This window comes from Panthera uncia, chromosome C2 (genome assembly GCF_023721935.1).
Source record: "Panthera uncia isolate 11264 chromosome C2, Puncia_PCG_1.0, whole genome shotgun sequence".
In the NCBI taxonomy this organism is placed as follows: domain Eukaryota; kingdom Metazoa; phylum Chordata; class Mammalia; order Carnivora; family Felidae; genus Panthera; species Panthera uncia.
In genome coordinates this window covers 58696305-58719236 of record NC_064810.1, presented here as the reverse complement: position 1 = coordinate 58719236, position 22932 = coordinate 58696305, and the positions used below count along the sequence as shown (strand labels likewise).

The 22932-nt window shown below is 37.7% G+C and overlaps 1 protein-coding gene across 5 annotated transcripts in view; it reads left to right on the top strand.

The window, feature by feature from the left end:
- The first annotated feature begins 1093 nt into the window (after window positions 1-1093).
- The window catches only part of SPICE1 (spindle and centriole associated protein 1), a 57707-nt gene continuing 35868 nt past the window's right edge, over window positions 1094-22932 (top strand). For 3 of the 5 annotated variants that reach the window (XR_007457267.1, XM_049628191.1, XM_049628188.1), the window contains exons 1-6: window positions 1094-1188; window positions 8616-8714; window positions 12196-12243; window positions 16719-16862; window positions 20953-21055; window positions 22111-22217. Coding sequence is in view for 4 of the 5 variants with exons in the window: in XM_049628191.1 (XP_049484148.1) it covers window positions 8616-8714; window positions 12196-12243; window positions 16719-16862; window positions 20953-21055; window positions 22111-22217 (501 nt within the window). In the remaining variant the exon portion in view is untranslated. Of the gene's footprint in view, window positions 1189-6705; window positions 7301-8615; window positions 8715-12195; window positions 12244-16718; window positions 16863-20952; window positions 21056-22110; window positions 22218-22932 lie in introns of those variants that run through there. The other 2 variants (XM_049628190.1, XM_049628189.1) reach the window with 2 other exon arrangements.

Below are 22932 nucleotides of genomic sequence, written 5' to 3'. Positions count from 1 at the left end.
TTTAAGGGCACACTTAAAATTAGTAATCATGAATTTAAAGTTAGCATGTTGGGTGTTTTTCTCCTTCCAGTTTCAGCTGCAAAGATGCAGGCACTTAGTGAGGAGTTTTGCAATGGCCAGAACTGTGGTTTTGCCCAGAATTACAGTAATTCAGAGAGGGGCAGGGAGTTGAGAATGTATGCAGGGAGTGATTATATTGATTGACCCGTCAATATATGTACATAAAATTTCCCCAATCAGAGTGGAAACTGTTTCAAGGTAGTTCTTTGCATCTAGAAGGTGCTGAAGATGTATTTGCTGATGATCCCTGTACGGATGTGTCTTAACAGTAGAAAACCAGGGACTAAACGAAGTTGTCTTACTGGAGCAAATTAACTCCATTTTCAAATAAAATGCTTTGTAAAGTCCTTACCATAGCCTACACAGCTCTTCCTGTTCTGGGGCTAACCTATTAAGTCAGCTTCTCTAACAAGCTCCCACTGCTCTCTGATCTCCAGATATACTGAACTTCCAGTTTTGTTTTTTTTTTTTTTTTTTTTATTATTGCATTTGCCACACAGCCTTGCGTATGTGGCTCCCTCTGCAGGAATGTTTTATTCTTTCTTGGTAGCTGACCCATGCTTTTCAGCTTTCCTGAGTAATTCCAACAAATATTCCTATAAATTTCGTATCTAGTTAGTATCTTCTACCACTTGTCACAGTCCTAATTTTACATTTGTGTCTATTGACAGCTGTTTACTACTATGCAGTATGCTTTCTGAAGACAGGGATCTTGCCTATTTTTAGATCCCGCAGGACCTAGCATTAGTCTATGGCACATTGATAGGCGCTAATATTTCTGGAAAAAAAAAAAGGTGAATGCAAGTCAATATTATATGTGAAGCTTCGTGTGGAGAGCGACATCTTTCTCTTAGAGATTCACGAGAAACTGGCTAATGCTACATGCCTACCCTCGAAAGCTTTGCCCGGAACCTTGCACAGAGCACACGGACGAGAACTGCCTCCACCCACCACACTCCCTGCCAGCCTTTGGGACGCGCCTGCGCTCTGGCCCCACCGGATGTACGGCCCTCGGGTAGCCTAGGCAACATTCCGGAAGTGGCGGGCTGCGTTAACCTGTGGCGGGCCCGGCAGTTCTGGAGCTTGAAGTTTTAGTGGCGGTGGAGGCAGCCGTCGGGAAACGGCAAGGCAGGTTGCGATGACGTGGCGGAGGCCTTCAGCCTGCAGCCCGACCGAGTCTCAGGGACCGGGCTACAAGGCGGGGAGAACGGTGGTGGCGTCTCCCTTCTGTTCCCTAGAGCTCCGGGCGTCTGGGTGGAGGATCTTTACTACGGAAAGCGCACGGCGACTCTGTGTTTTGCTAGTGTGTGTGCGTGTCAGGTTGCGTGTCTGGGTGTGTTGCTGTCTGGCACGCTCCCCTTAGGCGTACCCTGAGTGTGTGCACCGCTGTCGGACACTTGTGCGCAGATCTGAGAGTTGGGGCTACCCTGTTGTAGCTTTTAAGGAGTTTACAGTCTAGTAGGAGACAGACTGACTACCCAGGGTACTTGGGGACTGGGAGGGTCATTTAAGTCGACTGATGGCCGGGAAAGAGTGTATCAGGAGGGGCAGCTTGAATGAGTGGGAGTTAGCCGCGTGGAAGGAAGGGAGTGAAAGTGTGAAGGGTGTTCCACGCGGAACGTAAAAAATGGGTGGAACTACTCGTGAAGACGAGAGCTGAATGTATGGGAGATGTGAGGAGAAAAGACTGGAAAGAAAAGTCAGCCGGGCCACAAGGCAGGGAGAGGGTCCGAGTGCCTCCCTGCAGGAGGGAGCAGTAAAATCTTTTGGGGAAGAAAGCAAAGGGCTGAGAGCTATATTGTATTCTTACATCTGGGTAGAGGATTGATTGAAAGGACAGTGTTTGGAAAGGACAGCGTTTGGACTTGTTTCCCTTTCATCAGTTTTCCACTAGTCAAATCTCATCATAATTTACCTTATCTAAAATCCTCCAGTGACTTCCTATGGGTTCTTTAGAATAAGTGTTCAAATTACTGTAGCTTACAAAGCCATGATCTGGCCTCCGCCTTTCTTTTTATCCTCTTTTTAGCCTCTCACCTCAAATCTGTTAGTCAAACTGCTCAAACCACTTGTAAATGCCTTTTCTGCCACCGGAAACATTTTTTTCCCCCCACTTCTAGCTTTATTCATACATTAGCTCTCAGTTTAAACATTTTGGGGGCAATTAGAGGAATGCAGTGGTCTTTTCTTACTTTGTAGAGTAAGGTATTTCCATGACACTGAATTTACTTTCTGTGTTACCCATTTTTTGTAATTACTCATTTAATTGTGGTCTTCTGATAAACCCTAAGCTCTGTGAGGGTGCAGCCTATTGTACTTTCTTTCTGTGTATCGTGCCTGGCGCTTGGCAGGTGCTTTCAAAATATTTGTTGAAATAACGTATAATGAAATGAGCAAATGGGTGAAAGGGAGTTCAATTAGGAGAAATGAGAGCTTGGACAAAAACGGTGGTGGTAGAAATGAAGTGAGGATAGGGGAGAGACATATTTCAGGGAAAGAATGAATAGATCTGGTATCTGATTGGAACAGAAGATGATGCTAAGGTTTTAAACCGGAGCAAACAGAAGGATGGTAATTCTGTAAGTTCGGAGCACGTCAATTGTATATCAAGAACTAGAGGTTGGCGGGGAGGGAGGAGCATGGATGATAAGCTGTATTTTGACTACACTGTATGTGAGACATTTGGAAGATGTGCCCAGAAGGCAGTTGGAAATGAGGTGTGTTGAGGAAAGGTGTGGAGCCTTGATTTGTGCTTGTTTGCTCAGTGCATTTGTAGTTTTGCTTAAGGGTGTGGGTGAGATCACTGAGGGAAGAGGTGAACTGCCTATTGGTGATCTAGCAAACAAGCTGCATAAGAATTGGCACCGTATTAGACCTGTTTACTATTTTATCGCCAGTGTCATCCAAAAAGAATTATTGCATGAAGAGAGAGGGTGTCCAATGGAAAGACAAGAGGCTTGGGATACAACTGGGTGAGGCTTCTTGGTTATGTGCTATCTGAGGAGGCGCCAACAGAGTCTGCAAAGAAAAGGATAGATGAATAGGAGAGAAACCAGGAGGAAGAGTGCCATGGAAGTCAAGGGAGGGGAGGGCTTCCAGGAGTGGGAGTCTGTAGAGTTGGAAAGGGCTTGAAAGGTAAGATGACACCAATAATTTTATCTGTTAGGAAGCTATTGATATTTTAGATTTTCTCCAAACAGGCCTAGATTTTCTGGGCTGTGCTGATTTTGTACTCCTTAGTACTACAAACCGTCAGAATATCTCTACAGTCTGACATTTCAACATGTAAACTATAGCTCCCGTATGAAATCTGATTTCTCTGAGTAGCACAAGAATCTCTCTGTCAGACCATAGAGTCTGATCCTGGGTTAAGAAAAATATGGTCATCCTTATTGGTGATGTTCAGGAGAACACTTTTCAGTGCAAAGGTGGTTCCCATGTTACAAAAGTTTGATGTGTAACTGTGGGTTAGTACATAAAAGTGCCAAAATATGCCTCTCCTTCATTCCTTCATGAAATTTGTTGGTGGAAGGAAGTCCATAGGTGGGATAGCAGCTTAGTTCTACCTTTGTGATCTTAGCACACACAGGCTGAACTTAGAGTTGGCCAGTACATTAGTCTCCTGTGCTGTGTTACAAATTACCACACACTTAGTGACTTAAAACAATACTCATTTATTATCTCACAATTCCTGTGGACAGGGTACCATGCTTAGGGTCTCACAAAGTTGTGATTAAGGTGTTGGTGGTCTGCATTCTCATCTGGAACCCAGCTTGGGAAAAATCTTCCTTGAGGCTCACCTCACTTAGGTTGCTGGCAGAATTCATTTCCTTGTGTCTGTATGCCTTGTATGCCTTGGGAGGGGGGCGTGGTGGTCTTCATACTGACTTTCTGCTGGGGGCTTCCCACAGTTGTCTGAATTCTGTGCCATACGGCCCCTCCCCCCTTTTTAAGTAGGCTCCACGCCCAGTGTATGCTCTGTGTGGAGCCCAAGGTGGGACTTGAACTCATGACCTTGAGGTCAACACCTGAGCTGAGATCAAGAGTCAGATGCTCAACCAACTGAGCCATCCAGGCACCCTCCCTGCCCCCACCCCCTGCCCCCACCATATGGCCCTTTTTACAGACAGTCACAGTGACAGTTGGCTTCTTCAAGGCCAGCAGTAGGACTCTCTTGCTCTACTCTCCTTATATAACATAAGGTTTATATATAAGACTTATAAGACTATATATAAGACTTATATAACGTAATGTGATCAAAGGAAGGATATCTCACATTTGTCTTGTTTTACTGGATAAAACAAATCACGGGGGAAAAAAAACTAAATAAGCCATGGATCCTGCCCAAACTCAAGGGTCAGGGATTATACAATGGTCATGATTCATTGTGAGTTGTCTTAGAGTAACCACAGCCAGCTTTGCTAGGCTAAATTGAAGTGAAAAAAAAAAAAAAAGATAACAGTTGTATACTCAGTTCATTCAGACTTTCATAACAAAATACTAGACTAGATAGCTTATAAATGAGAGGTTTTTTTCTCATAGTTCTGGAGGCTGGGAAGTCCAGTATCAAGGCTCTAGCATGGTCGTGTTCTGGTAAGGCTCCTCTTCCTGGTTCATAGCCAGCATACCTTGCTGTGTCCTCACATGGTGAAAGGGGTTAGAGATCTCTCTGGAGCCTCTTTTATGACGGCACTAGCCCCATTCATGAGGGCTCTGCCTCCCAAAGACCCCACTTTCCAAAGGCTCCATCCATCTCCTAATTCCATCACTTTTGGGGGTTAGAATTTAACATGAATTTTGGGGGGACACATTCAGACCATAGCATATCCCTTCATTTCACCACTGTTTTCGGCAGTGAATATGGAGGTGTTTTGGACATAACACTTTCTTATGCTAAAATTGATAACTGTTGATATTTCCACAAATAATACTCAGGCATTTGATCAATTGTTTATATTAATTTCCTTGTCTCTCTGCTTAAGAAAAGTTCTGTTTGAATACATTATATTTATCATCAGAAGTCATTAGTGTACAAATAGCTATGATTTAAAAAGTACTGCTTTTCCTAAATTTCAAATATTGTGATGTTGAGGGCCTCTTGAATGAAAGAAACAAGTACCTGGGCCTTTTGACTGCTCATAAGTTTTTGCATACTTCAGATTCATGGTAGGTTTTTCACAATTGAGGCTTGTAGAATTTCAGCCCCTGAATAAGTATAGGATTTTAAATAATGTAACATGAAATGAATTATCTTAGGAGTAACCTGGGTTCATTGTAGAGAATTTGGAAAATATAGAACCAATCAGACATAACACAGTGTTGGTACCATTTTCTAGGCGGTGCATTACATTTAGACCTGGTGTTGAATGTCACCTCCAAGCTGCCCATTATTTGTGACTTTGAGCAATATAATATACGTAATCTCTTTAAGCCCCATTTTTCTCATTTGAGAAATGGTTAATAGCTACCAGTGACATCATCGTCATTAATCCTAAATAGAACTTAGTATGTGCGAGGCAGGGGATCTAAGCACCTTATGTATTTAATTAGTTCCATTTTACAATTACTGGCAAAGCTGGGATGTGAACCCAGACAGTCTGGTTTCAGAGTGTACTCTTAACCACTGTGCTGTATTGTCTGTCAAGAAAGTATGTGCCTCATAGCGTTGTGGGATTAAATGTGAAGTGCTTAGCATAAATAAGTGCTTATAAGATATATTAATCAACAATTAATTAATAATGTATGTATATCCCATTATACTGTATATATGCAGTGGAATATTACTTGGTGATGAAAAAGACTGAAATCTTTTCATTTGCAACAATGTGGATGCAACTAGTGTATGATAATAAGCGAAATAAGTCAATCAGAGAAAGACGAATATCATATGATTTCACTCTTATGTGGAATTTAAGAAACACAACAGATGAACATAGGGGAAGGGAAGGAAAAATAAGTTAAAAACAGACAGGAAGGCAAACCATAAGAGACTCTTAAATACAGAGAACAAACGGAGGGTTGATGGAGGGGAGGTGGGTGGGGGATGGGTTAATTGGGTGATGGGCATTAAGAAGGGCACTTGTGGGATAAGCACTGGGTGTTATATGTATGTTATGAATCACTGGGTTCTACTGAAACGAGTACTACACTATATGCTAACTAACTTGAATTTAAATAAATTAAAAAAATCTTACAACTAAATCACTAATTCAATACATTATGATCACATGCTTAGCTTTTTTAAATGTTGAAAAAAATTAGTGAAACAATTCCACTTTTAAAAAATATCAAGTATGGGGCGCCTGGGTGGCTCAGTCGGTTAAGCATCCGACTTCGGCTCAGGTCATGATCCCACGGTTCGTGGGTTCGAGCCCCGTGTTGGGCTCTGTGCTGACAGCTCAGAGCCTGGAGCCTGTTTCGGATTCTGTGTCTCCCTCTCTCTCTGCCCCTCCGCCACTTGCACTCTGTCTCTCTCTGTCTCAAAAATAAATAAAAATAAATAAATAAATAAATAAATAAATAAATAAATAAAATTGGAGTATTTGTGTTTCTATTGTTGAGTTGTAAGGTTTTCTTTTTTTTTAAATATATTTTGGATCCAAGTTCCTTATCAGATATGAATTGCAAATATTTTCTCCCATTCTGTTGGCTGTCATTTCATTTTCTTTCTTTCTTTTTTTAATGTTTTTTTTTTTTTGAGAGAGAGAGAGAGCATGAGCAGGAGAGAGGCAGAGAAGGGGAGAGAGAGAATCTGAAGCAGGCTCCATGCTATCAGTGTAAAGCCTGTTGTGGACTTGAACCCACAAACCGTGAGATCATGACCTGAGCTGAAGTCAGATGCTGAACTGACTGAGCCACCCAGGCGCCCCCTCATTTCAGTTTCTTCATGGTGTCTTTTGAAGCACAAAAGTTTTAGATTTTGATGGAGTCCACTTTATTTTTTCTTTGGTTTCTTTAGTGTTCTATATTTAGTGTTATATCTAAAAAACCATTGCTTAACCCAAGGTTCATGAAGATTTATGCTTATATTTTCTGTTGGGAGTTTTGTACTTTTAGCTCTTACACTGAAGTTGGTAGTTTAAGTTAAGTTGTATATATGTTGTGAGGTAGAGGTCTTAATTCATTCTTTTTTGTATGGATTTCCAGTTGTTCCAGCACCATTTGTTGAAAAGACTGTTCTTTCCCTATTGAATTATTTCTCGGCACCTCTGTTGAAAATATACTGATTGTAAATGTAAAGGTTTGTTCTGGACTTTTAGTTCTATTCTATTCCACATTTTTAAAATGGTATTTATGGTTCTGCCACTTACTGTGTGACCTTCACAGTTGGTTAACTATTTGTCCCTTAGCTGTAAAATGAGTGACAAATAGTAAGTACTTAATGGAATTATTGTTAGAATTAAAGGAAGTACTGTGTAGGAAGAGCTTACTTGGAACACTACCTTGTAGACAGCATGCACATAATATGTGTTAGCTAATGCCATCATTATCACCATCTTCACTGTCCTCATCATTATCAGCATGATCACTATAACACAAGTTAAAGATTTTTCTCTAACTTGTAAAAGCCAGGTTTCTCTCTTTGCTGGATTGTAAAACCGAAAAATAGATAACATGTTTGAGGAATGAATATGATGGATTAAGACAGAATGCAAAGAGGACTAAGGAGAAGCCTATGAAAATACTTGCATTTAGGTGTTTTTATTACAGTCGACTAAATAATTTTTTAAAATGTACATAAGGAAAATACTACAGTCTTTTGTTTTAAGATAATTTGGAATAAGGGGGTCAGCTGGAAAGTTCTGTAATTATTTAGCTGTGTAATGAAGTTCATGTATATGTGTTGCTTGTTAAAAGTCATATATACATATTTGTAAAATCCTAGTATACAGAGACTATGAGTCTTTTTCAAATTTTGTGTAATGTTTAGTCCAGTATCCTTAGCATTGCTATTTCAAGTGCCAAGCAAATGTTGGCAATTTCCAAATGCTAGTTTAGTATCAATAGTCATCCCCATTTAGTATTATGTGGAAATATACTAGAAATGATATAACTCACTTGTTTTCTAAACTTTAGCCACCTTTATTTTAAGTAAACACATACATATCTGGTAGTGGTTTTGAATGCTAGAATGCTTAATAAAGAACTCCAACTCTCTGCCTTTTTCCTTTTGCTTTTAGATTGTTAGCATGTTGACTGGCATTTTCTCTATTAATGGTGAAGTTTAACTGATGACAAAGCTTGTGACTACTGCCATAGCTCTGTTTTAGGTCATAATTTTTATTCCTGGAGTTCTTTGTTAAGCAAATATACATAAGTTATTAACTTGAAACCTAATTTCAAGTTAAAACCTGTTTTATTATAGTTATCAGTACAGTTTTCTAATTGTGAAGTAAAAGAACCAAGTATTTTTGGTAGGCTGTTCCCTTCATAATGCTTAAATTTTTCTACTGACACTTTAGTTTATTTTCTTAGATGTCTTTGTTCCCATCTGGTGATACCTAATTACCACGTTTTCTTATATTTTAAAAATGTGGTATGATTATTACTTCTAGATGTCACTTGTCAGAGTGAACCGTTATGGTACCCGAGGAGGAGGAAGGAAAGCGCTGAAAGTAAAGAAGAAGAAAACGTCAGTGAAGCAAGAATGGGATGTAAGTCTAGGCGGGATAATAAACCTGTAAGATTGCTCTGGAGGAATAGATGTGATGACATGAACCTAGTCTACACAAGACAGTGCTTTAAATGTAATAGGGCTCAATAGATTTCTGGGAGTGTTTAAGAGCAGAATCCTTTGGGGATTTTTTTAAGAATACACATGCGAGGCTCGTAACCTCTACCTCCTTTGAAGAGAGAATCTTAAGAGAGTGGGGAGTGTTTTTAAAAATCTCCCCTCCCGAACTTTGTTTTTTTTAAATTTTTTTTTTTTAACGTTTATTTATTTTTGAGACAGAGAGAGACAGAGCATGAATGGGGGAGGGGCAGAGAGAGAGGGAGACACAGAATCGGAAGCAGGCTCCAGGCTCTGAGCCATCAGCCCAGAGCCTGACGCGGGGCTCGAACTCACGGACTGTGAGATCGTGACCTGAGCTGAAGTCGGAAGCTTAACCGACTGAACCACCCAGGCGCCCCTCCCCTCCCGAACTTTGAAAACTCACTGCTTAAGGCAACTGTAGCTAACCTGTGTTGCTGAAGTCTGAATTTTTTTGGTACTTTTTTTAGATTTGCCCATGGCAACCAGTGACATCATAATCGTATGAGTGGCATTTTTGGCTGATAAAATGGGTGATTCTTACTCTCTCTCCTGAATTGTTTGTTTTTCACCTCCCGAGGCTGGTCAGTTTCAGTAGAAAGGTTCTGTTAAGATGTAAGACAAGTCTCAAGTACTTGGGACATGTGATCCCTGGCTTCCACTCTGATACTGTTTGGTATTATCAAGGGGATCTTTATCTTGTGCAGCTTGGTACTTTAGTTTGGACCATAACACTTTAGGTTCCTTTTCTTTCTAGTTGTGGAGAGCAACTAGTCAGGGACTACTTTGGATCTCTGGGATTCTTTTGGACTTGGAAACTTCTGGGCAAACTGACAGCCTTTTTGAAGTGGGTCAGGGGGACTTATCTGTGTTTATATTACTTTGTTGTCATTTGATTTGCTATAAGATATTATAAGGGTGTGACTCTAAGGTAATAAATGAAACTGATTAAAAGAAAAAAAAATACATGTGATAACTTAAGTTGTCTACTTCAGAGTGGTTACTTTGGGAAATTTAATATTTGTTCTGATATGCTGCTATTGCTCAAAACATAATCGAAACCCACCATTTGAAATTACATTCAGAATGTTCCTCATTTGCTTTTTTATTATCTCTAGTGCTGGAAAAATCTGTTTTTTGTAGACTGAACTTGAAAGTAGTTTTAAGTCATTTGGAGTAAATGGTGAATGAAGGAGGAGAGATCAAACTGAATAATACTGTTTTGATAAAAATAATGAGATTTTTTTGAAATGGCTTATAATTTATATATAAAGGCAATTTCAAAAGAAAATAGTTTTAAGCAATGGTAGTATTAATGAAATTATATTTTCTCCCATGAGAACTAAATCCAAGCATATAACTTATATGCTTGAATTTTATTATGATTATTAAGAATAATTCTCAAGATCTTATAGTTATATCTTGTACTTTTTTTTAAACTCTTTTTTTAAAGTTTATTTTTATTTTGAGAGAGAGCGAGCATGCAGCATGAGCGGGGGAGGGGCAGAGAGAGAGAAGGAGAGAGAGAACCACAAGTAGGCTCCTTGCTGTCAGCACAGAGCCTGACTCCGGGCTTGAACCCATGAACTTTGACATCGCGACCTGAGCCGAAACCCGGAGTCAGACACTCAACTGACTCAGGTACCCAGGTGCCCCTGTCTTGTACTTTTCTAAATTAATATGAAAGGAATGGCAGTTTTAGTATAGAGAACGCTTGAGTTAAGTATGAACTGTGACCAAAAAGTTAGGTCTTTGAATATATCCATCTTCTAATATAAGCCATTTCACTAGACCCAGTTCTATTTCTGTTAGAAGTAGAACTCTAACTTGTTTTATTTCCTGCCTTACCAAATCTGTATGACAAAATGGCTGAAGTCATTTTGAAAAGGGCCAAATTGTAGGGCAGCTACTTAAAGTTGTGTAGGCTGTGCATAGCTTAGTTCCAAGGGGGTACTTTTACATGGACTAGAGTAATAGCGGGAGTTCCTGGAGTTGTGCAGTGTGGTAGGCCTGCCATGTAGGTTTAGTACCTTTTTACATAAGTGACTATTTTCATATTTTATGAAATTATACAGTGCACTCGGACTTTATCCCTTATTATGTGTGACAGATTCTGTGCTTAAGTTGTTTGCGTGGATACAGATTTAATCTCTCTGTAGTGGTCACAGTTTATCTTTCAGGAATCTTGAGAGGTGCCTCATTCCGGAGTGCATTTTGAAAACTACAATTTTAGTTAAACTTACTCATTTTGAATTACATACTACCCTGTTTTATTTATTGTTTTAATGGAATGTATGACTGCTTGGTAAATACACTGCTTATTTGCTGTAAGACATCTAAAAATAGCTTGTTATTTTTTAACCAAGACAACTAACAATAATCCATATTAATATTTAAATTGAGGATACTGGTTCCTGGACAGAAATTCGTTTTGGTCCCAGGAGTTTGAATCCATTTTCAGCCATTAAAATCCAGTACATACTCATACCTAACCACACATAAATGAACAATATAAGGTCATAGGTGTGATATAACTTTCTGGAGGATGTGAAAAAATGTGATAAGAAGTTTGAATAATAAAACTAACATTTTATTTTAATTTAAATAAACACATTTGTTTTATATATTATGTGAGAATATAAATAATTTTATTTATTTGTTTATTTACTTTGAGAGTGTGTGAGCAGGGGAGAGGGGCAGAGAAAGAAAGAGAGAATCTTAAGCAGGCTCCTTGCTCAGCATGGATCCTGATGTGGGGCTACGTAGGGCTCAATTCCATGACCCTGGGATCATGACCTGAGCCAAAACCAAGAATCAGAAGCTCTACCAACTGAGCCACCCAGGTACCCCTATTTCAGTTTAAAATAGCAGTTTTATCTTGCTAAAATGAGATGATCAGACAAATCCCTTAACTCTTTAAAGAAAGGTTTCTTGGAGGTTAGCTTGCTTATTTAGTTAAGTACATAATCTTTTAACTGAGGCCCATCTGGCATATAGGAGAAAAAAAGGTACAGAAGGCTTAAACTAAGAAAAGGAGATTTTTGAGGGGCGCTTGCCTGGCTCAGTCAGTAGAGCATTCAACTCTTGATCTCAGGGTTGTGAATTTGAACCCCACACTGAGCATAGGGATTACTTAAAAAAAAAGTTAAAAAATAAAAAAGAAGGTTTTTTTAAAAAAGGAAAATGAATTTATCAAAAATAAACTAAAATTGATTTTAAATGTTTTTTAACCTAGTCTAAAGAAAAATTTTCCTGTAAGAAAATAACCCAAAGAAAGTTAATAAACATTTAAGTCCTATTTTTTAAAAAATCCAATATATACTAATATTTTGGAAGAAATCTTTTTTTTGTTGTTTTTAAAGAGAGGTCCTCTTTTTTTGCAGAATACTGTGAATGATCTTACAGTTCATCGGGCAACTCCTGAGGATCTGGTAAGTTTAATATCAAAAGTTAAGATTTATTCAATGTTTCATTTAGTATTTGGTTTCTGACATTCAGAATAGAAACCAGAGACACTTCCTGGAAGTTGTTTAGTTTTATTTAATCTTATGTCTATATAAAATTGAAAAGCGTATCTTCAGTATTTCCTGAATTTACCTAGGAATGTCACTTAGTGTGTATTAAAATTTTATTAGATAGGTTTGGTTTACAGTTCAAATCTCTGTGGTCAGTATTGTCCTGTACACATCATAGATATCTCTAGCTTTATTTTACTTCCCTATACAAACGTACTGGTCTAGTCAATGTACTAATTTATTCCTTGAATATGCCATGTATATTTCCACATTTGAGCCTCAATTCATGCCGTTTTCTTTACTTGGAACAGTTTGTCTGCCTTTTTGTGTGCATGTCCAAATATTACTTTGCTTTCTTATCCTAGTTCAAGGCTTACTTTTAGAAAGGTTTCTACTGTAGATTTTTAAAAAAGCAGCTTTATTACAATACAATTCACATACCATAAAATCCACCATTTTAAAGTGTACAACCCATTGGTTTTCAGTATGTTCATAGAGTTATATACCTATCATCATTTTCTAATTTTAGAAGATGTTCATCACTCCCTAAAAGAAACCCTGTACCCATTAACAGTCACTCTGTATACTCCCCCTCCTTCTAATCCCTGTCAACACCTAATCTACTTTATGTCTCTATGGATTTGCCTATTCTGGACATTTCATATAAATGGGATATAGTGTGTGTCCTTTTGTGTCTAGCATAACGTTTTCAAGGCTCATCCATGTTGTAGAATGTATCAGTTCTTCATTCCTTATATTGCTGAATACTGTTACATCATATGGATATGCCATATTTTATTTATCCATTTGTCCATTGTTGGATATTTGGGTTATTTTCACTTTTTGACTATTATGAATAATGCTGCTATGAACATTCATTTACAAGTTTTGGGTGAACATATGTTCTTAGTACTCTTGTGGTATACCTGGGAGTAGAATTGCTGGGTCATATGGTGCCTCTATAGTTAGCTTTCTGAAGAGCTGCCAAACAGTTTTTCACAGTTTTTCACAGTGGCTGCACTATTTACATTCTTTTTTTTTTTTTTTTTAATTTTTTTTAATGTTTATTTAATTTTGAGGCAATGCGAGAGACAGAGTGCAAGCAATGGAGGGGCAGACAGAGGGAGACACACAATCTGAAGCAGGCTCCAGGCTCTGAGCTGTCAGCCCAGAGTCCAACGCGGGGCTCGAACTCACCAACTGTGAGATCATGACCTGAGCCGCAGTCGGACGCTTAACCGACTGAGCTGCTCAGGTGCCCCTGCACTATTTACATTCTTATCATGCATGAGGGTTCCAGTTTTTCCATATCCCTTGCCAACACTTGTTATTATTGTATTTTTGGTTTTAGTTTTCCTGGTGGGTGTAAAGTGGAATCTCATTGTGGTTTAGATTTGCCCTAATGACTCATGATGTTAAGCATCCTTTTGTGTGCATATTGGCTCTTTGTATTATTTTCTTCTTTGGGGAAATGTCTATTGAGATTCCTTAGCCAGTTAAAAATTGGATTACTTGTGTTTTTATTTTTGAGTTGTAAGAGTTCTTTACACATTTTGGATCCAAGTTCCTTATAAGATGTATGATTTGCAAATACTTTCTCCCATTCTGTTGGTTTTCTTTTCATTTTCTTGATGGGTATTTTTGAAGCACAAAAGTTTTTAATTAATTAATTAAAATTTTTTTAAATTTTAACTTTTTTAATGTTTATTTTTGAGACAGAGAGACAGAGCATGAGCAGGGGAGGGGCAGAGGGAGAGGGAGACACAGAATCCAAAGCAGGCTCCAGACACTGAGCTGTCAGCACAGAGCCTGACGCGGGGCTCGAACCCACAAACTGCGACATCATGACCTAAGCCGAAGTCATATGCTTAATTGACTGAGCCACCCAGGCGCCCCTAAAAGTTTTTACTTTTGATGAACTTGTTTATCTATCTTTTGTCACCTGTGCTTTTAAGAAACCATTATCTAACCCAAGAGTCATAAAAATTTACTTCTGTTTCCTTTTAAAAGTTTTATAATTTTAGTTCTTATATTTAGGTCTTTGATCCATTTTGAGTTAATTTTTGTATATAGTGTAAGATAGGGGTCCAACTTCATTCTTTTCTAAATGAATACCCTGTTGTCCTATGTACCATTTGTTAAAAAGACTGTACTTTCTCCATTGAATTATCTTGACACCGTTGTTGAAAATCAATGGTCTGTAGGGGCGCCTGGGTGGCTCAGTCGGTTAAGTGTCTGACTTCGGCTCAGGTCATGATCTCACGGTCCGTGAGTTTGAGCCCCGCGTCGGGCTCTGTGCTGACAACTCGGAGCCTGGAGCCTGCTTCGGATTCTGTGTCTCCCTCTCTCTCTGACCCTCCCCCGTTCATGCTCCGTCTCTCTCTGTCTCAAAAATAAACATTAAAAAAAAATTAAAAAAAAAAAGAAAAAAAGAAAATCAATGGTCTGTAAACATAAGGGTTTGGTTTGGACACTAAGTTTTATTCCACCAATCTATATGTCTATCCTTATGCCTCACTACGTTGTCTTGATTATTATAGCTCTGTTCTAAGTGTGAAGTTTTTTGAAGCTGCCCAACAATTGGTATCTCCTCTGAACTGTGGTTGTACGTACTGTGTATGAGGCATTGAGTATGTGCCGCCTAATGCATATCATTTATTTTTACATGTACAGTTGGCGCTTGAAGAGTGTAGGAGTTATGGGTGCCAACCCCCTGCACCGTCAAAAATCTGTGTATGAGCTTTGACTCCCCCAAAACCTGACTACTAATAGCCTACTATTGACAGGAAGGCTTACTGATAACATAAACAGATGATTAACATGTATTTGTATGTAATATGTATTATATACTGTATTCTTACAATAAAGGAAGTTAAAGAAAGGAAAATGTTACTAAGAAATCATAAGGAAGAGAAATTACATTTATAGTACTGTACTGTATTTATTGAAAAAAGTCCATGTATAAGTGGATCCACATAGTTCAAACCCTTGTCATTCAAAGGTCAGCTGTATGTTCCCAACCTCCCTGGGCAGATTGTTAATGCTTTTGAGGGATAGGGGCTGCCTCTTATATGTCTCTGTGGACCTGGGAATCTTAATCCTAGTAGATACTCATTAAATATTTGTTGAGGATAGTAATGATCCCCTACTGACTTAAATTTTTTTATTATGAAAAATTTCAAATTTATGTGAAAATGGAGACAAAAGTATAAAGATCACCCATACAGTGTTCACCCAGATATAATAGTTATTAAAATTTTGCCATATATGCTTCATTTTTCATACCCTTTTCTTCCTTCACTGTAGCATTTTAAAGCAAATCTCAGAGAACGTGTCATTTTGTGCCAACATATTCAGTTTGCATTTAAAAAAATGCAGATATTTTCTTATATAACCACAATGCTGTTATCATACCTAATAAAAGGAACAATAATTTTTTGGTATTGCCTAATTCCCAGTCCATATTCGTATTTCCCCAGATGTCTCAAAAATGTCGTTTTCATTTGTTTTTGGTCTTCAGAATCTTTGCACAGTATTTGGTTGTTGCAGTACGTTTTATCAGATGCCCTATAGATCTTGTTCTCTTCATAGTTCTGAATACTAGAGTGCTTGTGAAGCCAGTATCTGCTCCTATTCCTTAGCCAGCTCTGTGAACTCTCCTCTAACTCTTAAGTTGTGGTTCAAATCTCTGCTTCTGCTTCAGCAATTCTACTTTCTTGGAGTTCTGCATCTCCAGCGACCCTCTTCCACATGCAGCCTTTGCAGGGCTCTAAAAAATAGTGCATTGTTAGTTATTGGTAGTGATGTGAGTATTATGAAATGGGTGTGCCTTTGCCAAAGGTGACTCAGTGGGCTTTGTATCTTTTACATTGTGGTTAGTCACTGTGTGTGTGTGTGTGTGTGTGTGTGTGTGTGTGTGTGTATGTAATTGTACGTATACACACATACATAACTGAAAAGTTTAATAAAATACAGTTTTTAACTTTATTAAATGTGATGTACTCTTAATATTTCCTATACTATATTCTATTTTATTTCAAAAATGTTGATTTGACCCATGAATTGATTTTGCCACTCATTAAATTAGTCTTCACCTGCAGTTTGAAAAATAGCAGTTTATTGAATAGTCTTGTACAAAGGAGGTAAAAATTGATATTTTTTTTCATTTTGTCTTTTTGCTAGGTCTACTAGTTCTAGAGACTTCTTTTTTTTAATCACTTTTGAAAATGTAGAAGACTGTGAAAATTTTGGTTGTGAATATGAATAAATATATATGTGTTGGACCAGAAAAATATTTTTAATAGATGAGTTAGATTAGGTGTTCTCACCATCTGAATAGGTAACATCTTTGTTCCTGAAACATTCTTTTATATTTTTTTACTTTTGTACAGATACGTCGTCATGAAATACACAAATCAAAGAACAGAGCATTAGTACACTGGGAACTGCAAGAAAAAGCTTTGAAGAGAAAATGGAAGAAGCAGAAACCAGAAATTTCTCATCTTGAGAGAAGGAGATTATCTATCATGAGGGAGGTAATGCTGAGCTGCATAATATTAGAGAAGAAAGTGATAAATGGGGTTCTCTCTTTCCCCCTAAATTTGTTTCACATTGGAGAAGGTCTGGCAGATGATTGCGTCCTTATACAGTGATCTACACATGGACTTTGAAAAAAGCAGCAGAGTGACGATTAGTCTAGTTTGGAGGTTTGAATTCCTGCTCTGCAAGTTACTGTTTGTGTGACTTGTCTGACTGTATTGTTAAGAGATTTTTGTGATATGTAGTAATAAAGGGATTAGGACAGTCCTTGGCACATAATTAGTGTCATATATATAATTACTTTTCTCAGTTCACACAAGTGATGTTAGATTGATTACTTTGCAAAGAAAAAATGTGTTAGCCATTTGTCTTTGGCTTAATCTTTTGACAGATGTAGGGTGTTTGGATAAGTAATCAGATGTATAGGAATAAACAATATGGCAAATAAGAGGAAACCACAGTAAAAAATCTTTTATTTGGGATGATATCACTGTAATCATTGTAAAAGAAATGTACTTTGTCGTGTTGCTTCTTGTTCATTATTGAAGCTTATGGCACTTGGATGTTTGGGTGACCTTTCACTGCAGCTCTAAATCACTCTGTCTTTTGAGGAATCCATTAGGCTTCTTAGTGAAATGTAAAAGTCTTGATCTTATATATCAGCAGGAAGAATTCTAGCTCCCAAATAAATGTTTACATGAACTTATAAAAAGAACAGTGGATGGAGGGAATATGGTTCTTTATAGATAAGTATGTTTTGGTGATCTTGGACTGTCATGCATATTTCAACGTTATAGGGTAATTCTCAGTGACCAGGAAACAAGGCAGCCCCTTTGAGGTGGCTCTGGGCTTTTATGTCCCATCTCTTGTGGCTCCTGCTCGGGTTCTGAATTGCTTATACAAGGAATGGGTGTGGTAGAAGTAGGGATCAGAGGAAGAGCCGTGAAAGAGGGTGTGTGAAGTCTCTCTGCCTCCACTCCAGGGCCGCTCCTCAGGCTCTGGTGTCATGGTTCTCAACACTCACTGCACAGTAGATCAGGGTTGAGAACTTCCATTAAATAATCACCACATTTGGACCAAGATGTAGCTATACAAGGATATTCTGATTTAGTGGACCTGTGATGTGGGTATTATTTAGACAGTTTTTGTGTAATTTTAGTACGTTGCAGGATTGAGAACCTCTGCTGTTAGTAGGATTCAGGTACTTCCATTTAACCATATATTTTGGAGGTTATCCATGTCGGTATGTAGAAATCTACCTTTTCTTTTCTTTCTTTTTTTTTTTTTTTGTCCAGATAGTATATAGATGTACCACAGTTTATTTATTTACTGCTTTATTTGTGGGCACTTAGGAAGTGTACTGGAGTAAAGCTTAGGCTTCTGGAAGAAGAATGACCCCAAGATACAGTGGTTTAAACAAAATAGAAATCTATTTCTGTTTATAAAACAATTGAGAAGAAAATGGTAGTTGGTTGGGACGCTGGGGCCCTTTATTCGAGGACTTCCACCTCTTGAGTAGAGAATGGCTGTTCCAACTTCCTTCAGCTGTATTCCAGCCAACATGAAAAGGGGAAGAGAATGCATGCTACTCCTTTCACATACTGCCCAGAAATTCTGGCTTGTCTCCCATTATCCAGAAATTCATCACATGACCATTCTCACCTGGAATGATGGTCAGGAAATCTAGCTATGTACTTGGCTAAAACTTGGGGATTCTGCTGTTGAAAGGAAAATGGAAAGAAAGGAGATTGGTGGATAAGTGGCAGGTCTGTCACCCACAGATTATTACCTGTCTTGGTTCTACAAATAATACATTGAATATCCTTGAATGTTTTTAAGTACATGTAAAACTTTATTTATAGGACAAATTCTTAAAAATGGAATTGCTGAGTCAAAGGATATGTATATCTGTTATTTCAGTGTTCAATTTGTAATGTCTCTGTTCAGGGATGTAAAGGGATCAAATTAAGAAGGCTTGTTGAGAATATTCATGTAGGCAGTTATCATTATGTATTAAGAGCTACTGCTACCCGTCCAGCCCCCAGGGCTGGACTCCTGGATTAACAAAAATTCAGAGAAAAGCTCTTTGGCATTTGCTGTAGGATGCATTCATGTTATGGGAATCAGGCAAATGAGGGTCCAGATTCAGAGAGAGGGAGACTTTGATGAAGATTTTATAAATTCTAAAAGTATAATAACTTCCCAAGTCTCTCTGCAATTTCCTATTTCAATCTGGTTTTTATTATCAGAGAACAAAAGTGCTAGGATGGGAAGTTTTTTATAATGTTTTTGAAGGAATCTTGGACAGTCCTTTGCAAATCCAGGCTGTGTACCACCATTCATAACTTTGGCCTTGTGTTCTGTGAACCCATCTGGGAAAGTAATGTATACAGATGGGCTTGCAGAGATTGGCTTACCTATCAAGAGGATGAGTTTTAACCGAAAGAAGCGATAAGTAAATCTAGAAAGAGCAAAAGAAAGCCAATACACTGATCTCTGGTCTCTCAAACCATCTGTCCCTAGAAGGCTGGGCAGACTGGCAGAGTACAACAGGGCAGCAGCTTTACTGGAGACTTCATTATAATTAATATCAGGTCTTGGTATGATAAAGTTATTCCTCTGTAATCTGCTTCTGTCAGTTATATCTTTTTATTTTGATGGAAGGTCAGTGATTTTTTTAAAAATAGTAATATCAAACTGCTATTAGGAAATATTCTGTGTGTAGTTTTCCTAGTTTAAACGATAGATTATAATGTTCCATTTACTTTCTTTCCTAAGCTCTAATTGCATGTATTGTATGTACTTGCAAGATCGCTAACCAGGGACTGAAATTTGGTTCATGGGATAATACACTTTAAGTTGTAACAACATTGTCAAATATCTCTAGAATGATACAGGTTTTCATTGTGTCTACATCCTGATAATACCCCTTTGGGTTTGGGGAAGGTGGTGGTATTTTCATTTCCATATTAGCAAACTAAGTTTAGAGAGGTTGGATTTTGCTTAGTATCCCTTGACTGGGCCTAGGATCCCAGTCTTCTGGCTCCAAATGTGCTCTTTGCCTTATAGCATTCCAAAGCTTACTCTTTGTGGAAGGAACAAATTCAGGACTTTATTCTCATCTAGTGAGCTAGCCAACATGGTTGGCTACAGCAGGAGAAGAAGGGAAATAGAATTTTATTCTTGTTATTTTTGTCAGTGTCCTAAAACAGTAACTAAGGTTATATTATATACCTGTTTCCATGGGCTAGAGAGATTCTGGTAAGAGCATTTGTTGCCAGATGCTTTATTGTTTTGAATCATTGTTGGAAACTGTGGGTCGTTTCCAATTTTGTGACTCCTTTCAGTTTAAGAATGCCATCTGGCGGTGGTGGCTAGAGTTGACTTGCCTGCATGTCCTTGCTTGTAATTATGAAAGTTCCTAAGTTGAAAGTGCCTAATCAGAGGCACTACTGTAATGGTATTGTTTTGGTTCTCATCCCCCCATGATAAAAATCCATCTTGTTTATAAATACAGAAGCATCACTTTGTTTGATGCCCTAAACCTCATATCTTAGCTCATATTCTCTAAGTTGTTGATCATGATCCAATAGTAGGTTATGAAATACACTTTAAAGGTTGAAACACCTCTGAATTTATGGCTCAGAGATTTATGTCTTTAATCAATGTTTTTCAAACTGTGGATCACAACTTTTTAGTGGATTGTGAAATTGAGTTAGTGTGTTGTAGCCATTATTTAAAAAAATGAAATAGGAGCTAAAAGGAAAATTTCAGAGTGGTTCTCAAAGAGTAAGGTTAAGTAAAACTTTTATTCTGTTATACATTTACATTTGTTTGTGTGCTGGTTCGCAGTTAAATAATGTATTTCTTACTTGGATTGTGGCCAAGCACATGAAATCTATTAATTATTGTAATAGCCCCATCTACTGGTACTTAAGGATATTGTCACTGAAGGATTTTAGAAAGGTAGTGGCCTTTGGTTATTTTTATGCCCGCTACCTTTGTATGGACTTTTCCTTTGTGATTTCATAAGTATATGTATATATATTTTTCTGAGTAATATATTTATCATTAACACGTATCTAGATTCTTTCTGATCAATACCAGATGCAGGATGTTTTGGAAAAATCTGATCATTTGATGGCTGAAGCAAAAGATCTATTTGTTGATTTTCCTCGTAGGCGCACAGGTAATGTATTCAATTCAAACAAAAACTTCTTTTTCTTATTAACCATAGCCCATAGCTGGCTATTTGGAAGAATTTTAAATCATTTCTCGGGCACCACTTTATTTATTTATTTATTTATTTATTTATTTATTTAAGTTTATTTATTTTTGAGAGAGACAGAGACAATGCAAGTGGGAGAGGGGCAGAAAAAGAGGGAGGGAGAGAATCCAAGCAGGCTGTACGTCATCAGTGCAGGGCCCGACACAGGGCTTGAACCCATGAGGACGTGGGATCATGACCTGAGCTGAAACCAAGAGTCATCTGCTTAACTGACTGGGCCACCCGGGTGCCCCTTGGGCACCACATTATTTATATCACAAGTATTCTAGAGTGGATAACATATAAGAGTTGTTAGGCATAGACTCATTATAATTTGTTTTTTTTCACTAAGAATATTAACTATTACAAATTACTGAGCTAAGCAAAGGTAAATTGTTATTATTTACTAGGATATTTTATAGGGCAATATACAAGATTTTATAATTTAAAATATGACTTAATTTCATTTATTAATATTAAGTTACCATATAAAGTATTTGTATTTGTGTAACTTGAGTAAAACTTAATTTGAAGTCTAAATCTACTTCAGTCTCTCTCTAAAAGGGACTTTGCCTCTGTTCAGATACATAGCATCATTCACTTTAATGTGTATGTAATCTATTGTTTAATCCCTAAAAATAGATCATTAGTTTTTAGTGTAAAGTTTCAATCTTGGCTTAGCCATTTATTAGTGTGACTCAGGGCCATTTGCTTCATGTCTCTGAGTTTCAGTTTACTGGTCTGTAAGATAATACTAGTAACAATCTCATCAGATTTTGTGAGGGTAGAATGACTTAATGTATGTAAAAGTACTTGGAACAGCACCTGGCATATAGTAAGTGTTTATATGAATGTGAGCTGCTATTATTATTATTTAAGATTTTCATGTGATAACAAACTTAGGGCAATGTGTATTGTTTGTAAAGTCAATTTAACTAAATGAAATAAAATCATCATTACTTATTTTCCTTCTGCAGGGTTTCCGAATGTAACAGTGGCTCCTGATTCCTCTCAGGGTCCCATCGTGGTAAATCAAGACCCTGTCACCCAGGCCATTCTTAGTGAATCTGTCATAGAGCCTCAGGTAATGTGCTATTCTCATAGCCATCATACTTATGTGGAAATTAAGCTTATGTAGGTATTGTGGTAAACATTTCAAAAGCTTAAATATCAACAGATATCTAGTTATGGTTGTTAGAATTGTTGTTACTGAAGCATATTGCACTCTCTTGAGTAATGTTTGTACCAAAGAAGACAGGACTGGATAATGATAGCTACCTTTTATTGAGTACTTACCTACAAGGTAAGCTATTATTATCTCCGTTTAGCAGAAGAAAAACCTGAGGTTCGGAAAAATTAAGTGCCTTGTCCAAGATCACATAGCTTGTTGGCATCAGAGATGGCCTTCAAGCTGGGTTCCATCTGCCAGTATGGAAGGAGTGGGGAGTCTTTTCACTTGCATTTTGGAATCAGGTGGATCTATGTTTGTATTCTATTACTTACTAGCTCTTTGATCTGGAGTTGATTTCTTAAGGTGTCTGAATTGGCTCAGAGTGTTTTTGGTTTTTTTGTTAAATGGGAATAGAATATACTTACTATGGTTGTTGTGAGGATCAGCTGAGAAAGCTTATGTAAAATGCCTAGCATAATTCCAGATACTAGCTCTTCATTAAATGTTAGTCCCTTCTAATAGTGTGTTTAAAAAGTAGCTACCCAGGAAACTTGGGATATATTGTCTAGTTAGATGGGAAAATTTATTTTAGTAGTAAAATGTTAATTAACCATATCCTAAGCTAATT